Raw genomic sequence first — 13,840 nt, 5'->3', positions numbered from 1 at the left:
TTCGTGTGCCACAACTAAGGAGCCCGCCTGCTGCAACTAAGACCCAGCGCAACCAAATAAATAAATTTTTTTTAAAAAATCTGGAAAATCACCAGCTATTGGGAAAGTAAATAACATACTTCTGTATAATCCATGAGTCAAAGGAGAAATCAAAAGGGAAATGAGACAGCTTTTGAACTGGGTGAAAATGAAAATATAGCATATCAAAATTTGTGGGATATCGTGATAGCTGTCCTCTAAAGGAAGTTTTATAACACTAGATGCCTAAATTGGATTAAAATTTTAAAAGGTCGCAAATCACTGAACTCAACTTCTACCTTAAATTAGAAAAAGAGCAAATTAAATCCAAAAGAATGCAAAGAAAGGCAGTAACAGATCGAAGCGGAAATTAAAGCAGAAAAATAATAGAGAAAACTGATAAAGTGAAACACTGTCTTTTTTTAAACAAGGTCAATAAAATTGACAAGCTTTTGACCAAACTGATTAGGTAAAAGACTGAAAAGACATAAATTACCTATATCAGGAACAAAAGAGATGGCATCACTACAGATTCTATTGATCTTAAAAAGATAATATAGGAATACTATAACAACTTTATGCCAATAAATTCAGCAGCTTATGTGAAGGGGACAAATTCGTTGAAAGAGAAAACCCACTAAAGCTCACTCAAAAAAATGCATGCCCAGATGGCTTCACTGGTGTATTCTACCAAACATTTGAGGAAGAAATAATAGCAATTCTGCACAGGCTCTCCCAGAAAATTGAGAGGAGGGAATATTTCTCAAATCATTTTATTTTGCCAGTATTATCTTGATACCAAAACCAGACAGACATCACAAGAAGAATAAAGTACATATGAACATAGACGCAGAAATTCTTAACAAAATTTTATTTTGTTAACAATATATGATACATACAATATATATACGTGATACAACAATATATAAAAGTGATAATATATCCTGACCAACTGGGATTTGTCCAAGGAATACAGGGTTGGTTTAACATTAGAAAGTTAATCAATGGAATTCAACTATTCTGAAACCAAAAAAGAAAAATCATGTGATCATTTCAATACACATGGTAAAAACGATTTACAAAATCCAACATCCATTTCTGATTTTTAAAAAACCCCACAAAGTAGGAATTCAAGGAAATTTCTTCAACCCAACACAGGACATTTATGAAACATCTGCAGTTAACATCATACTTTTTTTAAAATAAAATTAATTAAGTTTTATTTTTAGCTGCGTTGGGTCGTCATTGCTGCGCATGGGCTTTTCTCTAGTTGCAGCGAGTGGGGGCTACTCTTCGTTGCTGTGTGCGGGCTTCTCATTGCAGTGGCTTCTCTTGTTGCGGAGCACGGGCTCTAGGCATGCGGGCTTCAGTAGTTGGGGCACACGGGCTCTAGAGCACAGGCTCAGTAGTTGTGGCGCATGGGCTTAGCTGCTCTGCGGCATGTGGGATCTTTCTGGACCAGGGCTAGAACCCGTGTCCTCTGCATTGGCAGGCAGATTCTTAATCACTGCGCCACCAGGGAAGTCCAACATCATACTTAATAATGATACACTGGCTGCTTCCCCTGAGATCAGGAATGAGGCAACTGTGTCTGCTCTTACCCATCCTAGTCAGCATCTTGGCGGAGGTTCTAGCCAGGGCAGGGAAGGAAGAAAAAGAAAACGATCCATATTGGAAAGGAAGAAGTAAGATTGTCTGTGTTCACCATTGACATGATCATCTATGTAGAAATTCTAATGAAATTTTTTAAAGGGAGGGCACAATTAGAGCTAATGAGTGAGTTTAGCAAGGTTACCAATATGCAAAACCAAATGATATACTTCTGTACTAGTAACGAACAATTGGAAATTGTTTTATATTTTGTCAGTGTCCAAAATATGAAATACAGGTAAATTTGACTAAATATGTACAAGATCTCTGCACTAAAAAAAAACTACAGAACATTGCTGAGAGAAACTGGTAACTAATGGAGAGATATGCCCTGTTCACAGATTTGAAGACTCAGAATTGTTACGATGTTAGTTTTCTTCATGTTGATGGGTAGATTCGATGCAACTGCAAGCAAAATCATAGCAGCCTATTCTGGAGAAACTGAGAAGCTGATTCTGAAATTCATATGGAAATGCAGAGGACCTAGAATAATTAAAACAACTTCAAACATGAAGAGCAAAGTTGGAGGGCCGACACTACCTGATTTCAGACCCAGGGCATGTGGGTCACCAAGATGAGGTGTCTGTCCCAGATTGGAGAAGGCTTTCTGGAGGGGGTGATGCCTTAGCTGGCACTGAAATGAGGAGGGCAGCCAGATGCACTGGAGGTGGTAGCCTTGCTGCTCTGGACCAGCCGGGAAGGATGGCAGATGAGTGAAAGGAGGTGCACAGTTTGAAGACATTGATTTGAGTTGTTCTCAGGTTATGGTAGGTACCTTTTACTTTTTCCAAAATTTCACTAACAGTGCTGTTTTAATTTTTTTTTTTTAATGTTGAAGCCATACAAGAAGGTCACCTATTTTCTCTTAGACAATTAGAAAGACTTGTTTCATTTTTTTTAAAATGGCATTCCTGGCAGTCTTAAGCATTCCTAGTAGTTGTGTGGACATTCCAGTGGTAGGAAGGAGGCGGCTGGGAGCCTGTTCTCCAGCCCAGGAACTGAGTGGAGTCGGGTGGGACACGGGGCGTCACAGTCCTTCTGGGCCTTAGAGAAAGTGTCTGATTGGCCAGCAGCGTCCCTTGCCCCTGGGCCCCTGGCTGGCTGTGTTCCTGTGCCCTGAACCTGCTTTCTCCCCGCCTTGATTAGCACAGATAGGATCTGTGGACCAGCCTCTTCCAGAGAGGGCCTCGTCCCGAGAGCAGCTGGGGTGAGGACGGGGCAAGGGGCAGGTGTCCCCTGCTGCGCTGCCGCTGCTCCACAGTTCTTCAGACGTTTTACTGAAGTGAGGCTTGTGTACAAGAAGGTGTGAAAGCGATGGCATGGAACTCCAAGAGCTTTTTTTTTTTTTTTTTTTTAAATTTATTGGGTCTTAGTTGCGGCATGCGGGATCTTTCGCTGCGGCGCACAGGCTTCTCTCTTCTCTAGTCGTGGCGTGCAGGTTTTTCCCTTCTCTAGTTGTGGCACGCGGGCTCCAGGGCATGTGGGCTCTGTAGTTGTGGCGCGTGGGTTCCAGAGTGCGTGGGCTCTGTAGTTTGCAGCATGCAGGCTCTCTAGTTGAGGCATGCGAGCTTAGTTGCCCCATGGCGTGTGGGATCTTAGTTCTCTGACCAGGAATCGAACTTGCATCACCTGCATTGGAAGGCGGATTCTTTACCACTGGGCCACCAGGGAAGTCCCTCTGAGAGCTTTTGTAAACCAACACATGCTCAATGGTGGCCCTGCCCCTTGGGCCCACCTGTCACTACCCGGCATAGAGGCGGCTGCTTCTGATGCGCCCGCAGAGGCTCGTGTGCCTGATGTTGAACGTACGTAAGGGGATCGTGCTGGTGACTCCAGTGTGTCAGGCTCCTGTCTCTCACCCCCCGGAGCCACACCCAGGTTGTCGGGGGCAACTCCCGTGTGCCGTTTCTGCTGTGACGGACATGTGGCAGTTTCCCGTTGCGGCTGCTGGGAATGCCATGTGCAGGCCTCGGTGAGCGGCCATGTGGCCTCTGCTGGCCCCTGTCGCTGGAAGTGGCAGCCCTGGATGACCGGGCCTCGGGGTACGTGCAGCCTAGGAAGTGCTGCCAACCCGGTTGGAGGGTGTTAACCTGCGCCCTGCAGCCGGTGAACCTCCACACTCTGGCCAGCGTAGGGTAGGTTTACTTTTCCATGCTAGCCATTCTGGTGGGTACGCTAGTGTCCCATTATGCTTTTAATTAGCATTTCCTGATGACTAATGAGGTGGAGCACACTTCTGTGTGTTTATTAGTCATTTAGATTTTTGTTGTTGTTAAGTGTGCTTTCAAGTCTTTTGTCCTTTTTTCTATTGATTGTGGTTTTTTCTTATTTATTTCTAGGAATCTTTTATATGTTTTGGAAATAGTCCTTTGTCAGATCAGATCATGTACACACATTTATGTAATGTATTATACATATTCTATGTATCAAATATCTCCTACCCTGGATTTGTCTTTTTTCTTGTAATGGAAAAAATTTATTTTTAAAATTTTTATTCGTCTTCCCTGGTGGCTCAGTGGTTGAGAGTCCGCCTGCCGATGCAGGGGACACGGGTTCGTGCCCCGCCGGGAGGATCCCACATGCCACGGAGCGGCTGGGCCCGTGAGCCATGGCCGCTGAGCCTGTGCGTCCGGAGCCTGTGCTCTGCAACGGGAGCGGCCACAGCAGTGAGAGGCCCGCGTACCACAAAAAAAAAAAAAAAAAAAAAAAATTATCGAAGTATAGTTGATTTACAATGTTGTGTTAATTTCTGCTGTACAGCAAAGTGATTCAGTTATACATATATATCTATTCTTTTTCCTATTCTTTTCCATTGTGGTTTAGCACAGGATATTGAATATAGTTCCCTGTGCTCTACAGTAGGACCTTGTTGTTTGTCCATTCATTATATACTAGTTTGCATCTGCTCATCCCAAACTCCCAGTCCTTTCCTCCCCCACCCCACTCCCTTTGCCAACACAAGTCTGTTCTCTATGTCTGTGAGTCTGTTTCTGTTTCGTAAATAAGTTCATTTGTGTCGTATTTTAGATTCCACATACAAGTAATATCATATGGTATTCGTCTTTCTCTTTCTGACTTACTTCGCTTAGTATGAAAACCTCTAGGTCCATCCATGTTGCTGCAAATGGTATTATTTCATTCTTTTTTATGGCTGAGTAATATTCATAATGGTAAAAATTTATAAGCAGAGGTTCTTAATATTATAGTCCAATTTGTTAATGTTTCTTTTGTGGTTAGTGACTTTTTGTGTCTGATTATGTGCACCTACTCTAAAACCACAAAGATTTTCTTCTACATTTTTTCTAAAAGTCTTACTGTCTTACTTTTAATGTTCAGAGCATCGGTTTACCTAGAATTGAGTTTAATGTATTGGATGAGGTAGGGGTCAAGGTTCATTGTTTCCCATGTGTAAATCGTGTCAATGCAGCACCGTTTTTGAACAGCCCCCTCTGTCCTAAATCTGGGGGCCTTGCGTGTGCATAGGTCACCCTTGAGTGTTGCCCAGTCCAGGGCGTGCCATGTGCCTCTCGCTTGTGGACACGGTAGCGCCAGGTGGGTAGTGCTGTCCCTGTTTACCAGGCAAGAACACTGCGCTCAGAGGGGGCAGGCAGCTTGCCTAGGGCCAGCTGGCGAGGGGGTCTGGATGCCTTCCGCGGGAGCTGGGCAGGGGCCGGATCCCGGCTGGGGTTCAGGGTCGGGCGCGGGAAGCTCAGAAACCAGCTCAGGCAGGAGTGTGCCTCATTCTCGCCGGCAACCTGGACCATGAGGGGCCAGGCTGGGAGTTACTGTTTCCCCAAAAACCCAAAGGCATAATAATGTGGCTTCTGCTCTCAGGGCAGTGCCTTCCCAACTGATGCTGAGGGCATCCCACTGACCTGCTGACATCCGTCCACCTGGGTCCTCAGGAAGAGGCTGCGATGTCCCAGACACAGGACTACGAATGCGAGAGCCATCATGCTGGCCTGCAGGAGTCTCGGATTTCAGGATCTAGCACGAGGTAAGGAGGCTGACTTACCGGGGGCCAGCAAAGCAGGAGGCTTTTCCTCGGCTTGTCAGTGCTGTCCTGCCTGCTTACGCGGCCTGGCCCCACTCTCCTCCACGAGGAGCTGTGTGCTGCCTTCTGAATCTGGCTTCCCCGGGGAGCCCCACCTCCTGTCGCCAACGGGCTGCAGAGCAGGGAGGGCTTCTCCTCAGGCAGTGGACACCCTGCCAGCCCTCAGCTGGGCCCAGCCCCTTAGGCGCCCTCTGGGCATCCACGCCGAGGCAGGCGGCCACAGATGATCCCTTGCGTTTTTCTAATTTATGGCTTTATTTGGGAATAATTCCACAAGTTGCACGAACAGGAAGAGTGCTCTGAGCATCAGGTCCCCTTACCCAGTTCATGCTCTGTGCCGCCGTGCGGCCGCTGCTCCTTCCACAAACAGCACTGTTCTGAGTCATCTGGGGGGACAGGCACATCCAGCCCCGTGTTTGCTCACATCTCCCGGGACAGGAGGTGCCGTGCGTAAATCTGTGCGATGGGAAGCACCCGCCTCCTGTACCGCCTGGTCCGGCTTTGGCCGCTGGCTCCTTGCCGTCCTTCGTGGCATTTCCGGCCCCTCCAGCGCCGCTTACCCCGAGTCTGCTGCACGTCTCCCATGTGTTTTGTAACCTGGAAGATTTCCACTTCCTTCCTCTGCCTTTTGCGACATAGACACTTTTTCAGGGAAGCCACCCTTGTTAAGATAGAGCACTCGGGTTGGTTTTTCCGATGATTTCTGAGCAGAGTGTGTCCTTCTGCAGGTTCACGGCCACCTGCCGCCCACCTGCTCTCGGGACAGTGGCTGTTTGCCTCGCTGCCGTGCTCCTCGCCAGTTTCGGGGCTTCCACCGTTTCTTCCTTGACCTGGGCCTTCCTGGGATGGGTGCAGAGCTGGATGCCTTCCCAGCCACGGCACCCGGTCCACACCGGCCAGCCAGTGCCCCCCGTCCCTCGGGAGCAAGAGCCCCTCCTCCCCATTGCTGTGTTCACTTGTGGATCCCTCTCAGTGTGGAATCACAAATTCCGTTCTGTTTTCCGTGGTTTGTCGTTCATCCCGCACTTAATGACTTGGTGCTCTGCTGTACCAGATGGGCCGGTGAGACTCCTCCAGGCTGGCCCCGGTGATTCCTGGTGGCTTCCCCGGGCTCCAGGTGCATCCTGGGCTGCCTCCCCCCACCCCCTGTTGGCTGTTTCTCTGAGGGGCCCCGTTCCCCAAGGGAAGACTAGGGTCTAAGGACCAGCGTGTGTGCTCGTGGCTCCTGCGACGTGTGTGTTTCTTGACCCTTTAAGCAGAAGGGCTAGAAGCGCTGAGTTTGCGTGGACATCTCCGGTCGCGGCCAGCCCTTTTCTGAGGCGTTTTCTTGCCGCCTCCTGTACCACCGTCCGGCGCCTCCCCCAGGAGAGCCCTGTTTCCAAGAGCCGCAGTGCAGTGACTCGTTTGTTCAACTGACAGTGTGTCCAAGATGGTTTCAAAGTCGCTTGCCCATTCTGCTACAGAGGTGTGTGTGTGTGTGTGTGTGTGTGTGTGTGTGTGTGTGTGTGTGTGTGTACATACACATACTAGAGAAATGTCCAGGACTTACTTGCGCGCCCACACGCACCCTCCCCCCAGCAGCAGGGTTGGCGTCTGGTCCTGTGCTCACGCTGGGTTAGCTTTCTTCTCCCTCTTGTGGTTATGATGTCCATCGAAATACAGTTGCGTCCATTTGTTTCAGTTTGAGGTTTTTTCCTCTCCCTTTCCATTCTTATTGATTTAATTTTGTTTTGGTTTGTTTTGGTTTGGTGTTTTTGGCCGTGCCCACTCGGCTTATGGGATCTTAGTTCCCCAACCAGGGATTGAACCTCGGCCCCCGGCAGTGCAAGCGCCGAGTCTTAACCCCTGGACTGCCAGGGAAGTCCCTAATTTTGTTTTTTAAACATGTAGACCCTTAACATGCTTTCAAAAGACAAAACGATTCAAAAGGTATTTATATTCAGAGAAGGGCCCCCCCAGACCTTCTCCGTGCCCCCACCTACCTCTTGCAGGAGGTTTTCTGGTTTATCTCCTATGTCTGTTTGGAAGGGTGCCCTGGACCTCGGGCCCCAGAGGTGGCCCCCTTTGCAGCCTCCTGGGTGTGGGGCCACCAGCCCCGCGTTCAGTGTAGGTGTTTCCAGTTAGCGTGTGCTTAGGAGTGATGCTGCGGTGAGCGCCTGGTGCTGGTGTCATTTTGTTTTCTTGGCGGTGTGTCTTCAGGGAGATTGGGGGAGGGGTTGCTGGGCTGGAGATGTCGTGCCCTCACGTGCCCTCCGTGGGTACCTGCACGCTGCCCCTGTCTGCCCACAGCCTCCCCCAGGACAAGGCTCGGGCCTGGATGTGGTGCCCGGGGGCTGGGGGCCTCAGTGTGGCGTGGGTTTTATGTCTGATGCCAGGTGAAGTGGGACATTTCACATATGTTATTTACTTTAAGAATTGTCTGTTCTTATCTTTTGCCCATTTTCCTGTAGTATATTTGTTTTCTTCTTGTTCAAATTTGTGTATTAAGTATATGAACCTTTTATCTGTAATTTATATTGCAAATATTTAATATTCTCACCAATGTGTCCAAAGAAACCAAATCTTTTTTACTTTACAATTTACTGATCTTTTTTTAGTGCCTCTGGGTTCTTAGTCACTGCTAGGCGTGAGCTTCCTGTGTGTGGCATGAGCTAGGGGCCTTCCTGCCCAGAGACCTCAGCTTCCAGCACCGTTTGCTAGAGAGGCTGCCCCTTCCCTGGTGAACGGTCCTGCCTCTCCTGTTGCAGGATCCCCACTGCAGGGGCTGTGCTTGGTCACACTCGCCTCCCTTTCACCTGGCAGATTGCCTGGGACATACTTGGCACTCGTGAGGCTCTCCCCGGAAGTAAGTATTTGAACAGGTCATTGTCTGCGAGCAAACATCTCCAGGACTTGGAAGAAAGAGGCAGGTCGTCCACGCAGCCTGCCCGGCACACGGGGAGAGGCCGCGGCCGGCGTCACACCCAGGAAACCGCTGTCATCTTGAATCTTCCGGCTCTTTCCCCAAATGGTTCATCCTTTCCTACCCAATTCACGTTAGACATCGTCGCCATATAATCTCCCTCGAACTCCATTCCGATGGTGTGGGTGGGTCACTGTGATCAGCCTGTCACCCACAGGTCCCGACCCTTCCTACTGGCAGGGAAGCCCCAGAGTGGTTTCAGCACCATTCCTCCATCACGCGCCCGGGGACCAAGCATCCTTAGGCTCTGCAGCCCCCACTGCCCGGGTGCTAGGTGTGGACAGCACCGACCTCGGGGACGAGGTCTGCCCTCCCCTCCCTGCCATGGGGTCTGCTCGGGCCCCGCTCGCTCCCAGCCCTCCCCAGGCTCCAGGTTCCAGCACATTCTCTGCCCCCTGGGTCACCGGGGGACTTGGTTCAGTGCCGTAGGGAGCGCCCAGAACGTTCTTCTGAAAAGGCGGGGTCCTGCCCACGTGCACACAGGGATGCGCTGGAAAGGGAGCAGATGCTTTTCTTTATTCACAGAGAATTATTGCCATTAAATTCATTTGAAAACGTATTTAGAGCAAAAATAAGAATTGTTATCGCTTCCCTGGGGCTCAGAGTGTTCAGTCCAGTGCTTTCTGAGCATCTCTGCTGGGTCAGCCCTTCCTTGGGTAGCGTCTGCCTTTTGTCCCAGCCGATCCCATGCCGCGGCCCAAGGGGAGAGCAGGCGGTCAGCTGAGGGCAATCTCGGAACCTCAGGGCTTCCTTCCTCACGGGGGCAAGACCCCCAGCTCCTGGCCTGGTCTCCAGGCGCCTTCATCCCTGGGTGGGGGGCGCCCTCAGGCAGTGCCCGCCAGCTTCCAGGCCTGGTGGCACCCGTATCCTCTGGCTGAATGCGGGGTGCCCGCTGAGCTGCGCTGGCGGTGCCTTCCATCCTAGGGCAGTGCAGGCGGCCGCAGCTTCCTGGTTAAAAGTACCCAGTTCCCAAAGTTAGAAGTTTGCTCCGTCTTCTGTGTGGACAATGGCCAGCTGGCGGCCGTGGGGATCCAGGCAGGAGGAGGCAAGAGGGCCACACACTCCCACCAGGCAGAGAAGCAGGGCAGGGGCTGGTCCACTCAGTGCCGCGAGGTCTGCCTCCTGTCCTCTACGTCTAGGACACCGCCTCACGGCCTCTGTCCCTCGAGCCGTCTGACCCCAGGATGCCCACCCAGCCCTGCTCCTCCCGCTACAGGATGGCAGGTTAGGCAGCGGTCCCACATGGGCAAGCACGGAGCCCCAGTGCCCTCCCCCACTGAGAGCTGCCCAGTGTGACCGCAGGTAGAGGGAGACGGGAGGGCTGCAGCTCGGAGAGAGAGGGGGCTCGCTGGCTGGATGACCGGGGCGGGGGGAGGCCGCTCAGACGTGGCCAAGCCCCACAGGCCGGGCCCACTTCGCACTTCCTCCTCCAGCCCTGAGGATCCTCAGGGCTCTCCCTCTTTCCTGCTCCCTCCTCATCTCCTGTCCTCTCTGTGGCTCCACACCATTCAGCTGCTGTGCCCTGCCCACTATGCTAGCCTGCCTTGGCTCAGCTGGCTTCCAGAAATGACTGTGGACCCAGAAAGAGGCCCTAGAGCCTGCAGGGCTGCTGCGGGGCAGGTGTGTGTGTGTGTGTGTGTGTGTGTGTGTGCGTGCGCGCGCATCCTAAGCGATCGGGGCTCATCGCCCGCAGGACTGTGCCTTCTCTCCTCCCCACCCCGAGCACTTCTGACCTCAAAGAGTAGGGATGAGGTCCCCAGAGAAGGATGAGGTCCTCAGAGAAGGGCTGCCCCCTCAGCTCTCTGCCAAAGCCCACCCGGGCTCCCAAGTGAAACACTGGGCCTTCAGCAGAGGGCAAGGAGCAGGGTGCCTCCCCTTCTCTCTGAAGCCCTGGAAGCTCCTGACCATCCCAGTGGTGGTGAGGACCAGGCCCATCACAGAGTCCAGGAACAGTGGACACGGTGTATCCACACTGCAGAGCAGTGCATGGCATTTAGGATTGTTGTTTGTTGAAACTTGGAAGCAGAATAAAAAATGCTCCTTGTCAGCTGGAGCACACCCTGATATCAAACACATCGGCATCATAATTGCCTTGTTCTGAATAGCTTTAATTTACACTCTTAAAAAAAAAAATGGCCTTACGTGGATGGAAGCCCTCTCCTTGGGGTGGGGGGTGCTCGGGGGGCCTCTGGGGGGAACCATCTCCGCTTTTGACTGGGACATCACAGTAACGGTGGAGTCCGCTTCTGCTGCAGGTGGACGGGTGGTGGTGGCCTGCAGTGGCTGCTGCTAAGAGCAGCCAGGGCATCCTGTAGGGACCTGGTGCCTGGCTGGGAGGAGTGTGGGCAGTGCACGTGGTCCAGGCCCTCTGAGGACAGGGGGCCAGAACCCAGGGCATCCCTAATGTGGGGCAGCAGAGAGGGGCCAGTTGGAAGACCCCCAGCACTCCCAGGGCTGGGCTCTAATGAGCGTGTAGAAAATCAGAAGTGGGTGGAATTTAGGTATGCGTCAGTTTTATAAGTGACAAGATTTCTTGCTTTGGAGGCAGGCAGATACGAGGACGGGTCTGGTGCTGGATGAGCCATTCTGCAGACACGGGACGCAGGGCGGGTGGCCCGATGGGCAGGATATTCGCACCCTAACGCTGCCACCCCTCTCCCCAGGCTGGAGTGGGTGGAGATCATCGAGCCGCGCACGCGCGAGCGCATGTACGCCAACCTGGTCACGGGCGAGTGCGTGTGGGACCCGCCGGCCGGCGTGCGCATCAAGCGCACCAGCGAGAACCAGTGGTGGGAGCTCTTCGACCCCAACACGTCGCGCTTCTACTACTACAACGCCACCACCCAGCGCACGGTGTGGCACCGGCCGCAGGACTGCGACATCATCCCCCTGGCCAAGCTGCAGACCCTGAAGCAGAACACCGACTCCCCCAGAGCCTCGGCTGAGAACAGCCCTGGGAGGGGCAGCAGCGTCAGCCACGACGGCAGCACCAGCTCGTCCCTGGAGCCTGAGCTGGATGCCGGCGACAAGGTGCAGGAGAGTGTGGGGCGAGCCAGCCGGCAGGCCGTGCTCGGGGCGGTGAAGGAGGAGAGCGGCAGGTGAGGCCGGGCCGGACGCGGGGGGTGCAGGGGCCGCGGGGGCCGCAGCAGCCTGCCTCCTGGGGGTGGGACCCTGTGCAGGGAGGAAGGGCCGCGCTCCCCTGCCCCCGCTGGGGGCGGAGCCCGGCAGGCAGAGAGGGCTGCTCTGTTCCGCTCTCCGGACCTGTTGCCTGGGGCTGGAGGTTACCTGGCCACTTGTGAAATTGCTTGGTTTTTTCCGCGCGGGGGAGGAAGTGCGAGCGTGGCTTCGGGACCCCAGAGCCGCCCCGCAGAGTACGCGTGAGGAGGGGGTGCCTTCCCCAGGCAGACCAGCCTGTTGGTCTCGGGATGCAGACCCGTGGGGATCCGTACCGAGCACCCCTGCCCAGGCTTGACAGATCTCGCCAGCATCCTGGGAGGGAGGTGAGGGGGTCACCCCCGTTTTACAAAGGAAGGACTGAGGTGGTCGGCAGCGAGGCGGAGCCCAGGAAGTGTCTGCCCTCTCCAGCGGCCGCCGTGACTGTGTGCAGAGGTGACTGTTTGCCCTCCTGGACTGGAGAACAGTGAGGGCTTCCACCTCCTGCTGGCCTCGCACATCTGGACATCTCCCCCCAGCTCTTGTGGCCCACCCCAAGTGCCCAGAGCCTGAACCCCGAGTACCCATTCCCCAGAGGCTGCACCCTGAGTGCCTGTACCCCAGAGCTGGCACTCAGCAGACCCTATCCCAGGCACCAGAGTCGACCCCAGGGCCCAGCTCTCAAGGGACCAAGTCCAGAAGGAATGGCCGGATGACATGTGCCCTGGAGAAAACAAACAGGCTGGAAGTTACCAGAAAGAAGCCAAGGAGGATCTGGAATTGGAGGCTGGGCGGGGACAGGGTGGCGGGAAAGGGGCTGGGCAGCCTGGGTTTCACTTGGGGACGGTGGAAATCACAAAGCAGTCGAAAGCGGACTTACACGGTGGGTCCATTTGCTTCTTGGAGAATGACGTGTCAGGCCAGGGACGGTGGCGTCGTGTGCCGAAGGTGCAGGGGGCAGACGGCAGAGGCGGACGTGCTGCTCCCGTACAGCACGGGGAGCCAGACACGCGTGGGGGCAGGTCAGCGTGGGTGCTGGACACACACTGGGCTCGGGCCAGAGCCTGAGGCCTGGGCAGGTGGGCCTGAGTGGGCTGACAGGCTGTTTGGGAGCTGTCCTCAGGAGCCAGAGCCCGGGATGAGCCCCAAGGAGGAAGCCAACAGCTGAGTTTTAAAAGCAGCCTTCCGCCCTTCTGGTGTCCTCATGGAGCTCAGGCGGGCTGCTTCCTCCCGCCCCACGGATCTGACAGCCTTTGGGCTCAGATACCCTCCCGTTTGCCTTGGGTTGTGGTGGGTGCTGGCTCATCCTTGCAGTCAGGTGAAGGGACTGGACTCTTTAGGATTCTGTTGACCAGCGTGTCCAGCACCCATGCCCGCTATCTGTGGGTGGGAGCGTCTTCTTTCCAAAAGTGTCCTGGATGCAGCGTGGTGACTCGGATCGTGGGGTCGGCTTGGGATCGGGTTCCCACAAGAAGCCGTGTTCGGACATGGATTAGAATTGTGTTGGATTTGTGGGGAGTAGGCACCATCCCATAGATGAAGGTGGTGCATTTTACAGTTTCTTCCACAAAGGACCCGCATATTTTTAAGGTTTATTTTTAGGTACCATATGAAGTCATATGATCGTTACTGGTATACAGATGTGAATTTTTATTTGCCTGCTTTTACACTTTTGCTGCAGTCTCGTTAGCTGCAGTAACGTTCACCGTCTGTCTCCTGGGTTGCCTGTGACACTGGCCAGCTGTCCCAAGCTGGTCAGCACTTTCACAGTGAGGATGGACCAGGGAGGGCTTGTCCCTGTGCTCAGGCTGCTGGCCTGCTGTCCGTGTAGCACTGTGACGCTGGCCGTCAGGCTGCAGCATCCCTTTCTGTTATTAGGCTTTTTAGCACGAATGGATGCAGAACCTCATCCAGTACATTTTCTTAGTCTATTGTGGGTTGAATTTTGTCCCCCAAAAGATATGCTGAAGTCCTAATTCTCAGCACCTGTGAATGTGGCCTTC

At 53.2% G+C, this 13,840-nt stretch overlaps 1 protein-coding gene across 14 annotated transcripts in view; it reads left to right on the top strand.

The window, feature by feature from the left end:
• The window catches only part of ARHGAP39 (Rho GTPase activating protein 39), a 127,837-nt gene that overhangs the window by 75,880 nt on the left and 38,117 nt on the right, over positions 1–13,840 (top strand). For 13 of the 14 annotated variants that reach the window (XR_004346406.1, XR_004346407.1, XM_032609652.1 and 10 more), the window contains exons 2-3: positions 5,503–5,665; positions 11,348–11,782. Coding sequence is in view for 12 of the 14 variants with exons in the window: in XM_032609652.1 (XP_032465543.1) it covers positions 5,586–5,665; positions 11,348–11,782 (515 nt within the window). In the remaining 2 variants the exon portion in view is untranslated. The remainder of the gene's footprint in view (positions 1–5,502; positions 5,666–11,347; positions 11,783–13,840) is intronic. The other variant, XM_032609656.1, reaches the window with a different exon arrangement.

Source organism: Phocoena sinus, chromosome 17 (assembly GCF_008692025.1).
Source record: "Phocoena sinus isolate mPhoSin1 chromosome 17, mPhoSin1.pri, whole genome shotgun sequence".
Taxonomy (NCBI): Eukaryota; Metazoa; Chordata; class Mammalia; order Artiodactyla; family Phocoenidae; genus Phocoena; species Phocoena sinus.
This window is presented reverse-complemented; position numbering and strand designations above follow the sequence as displayed.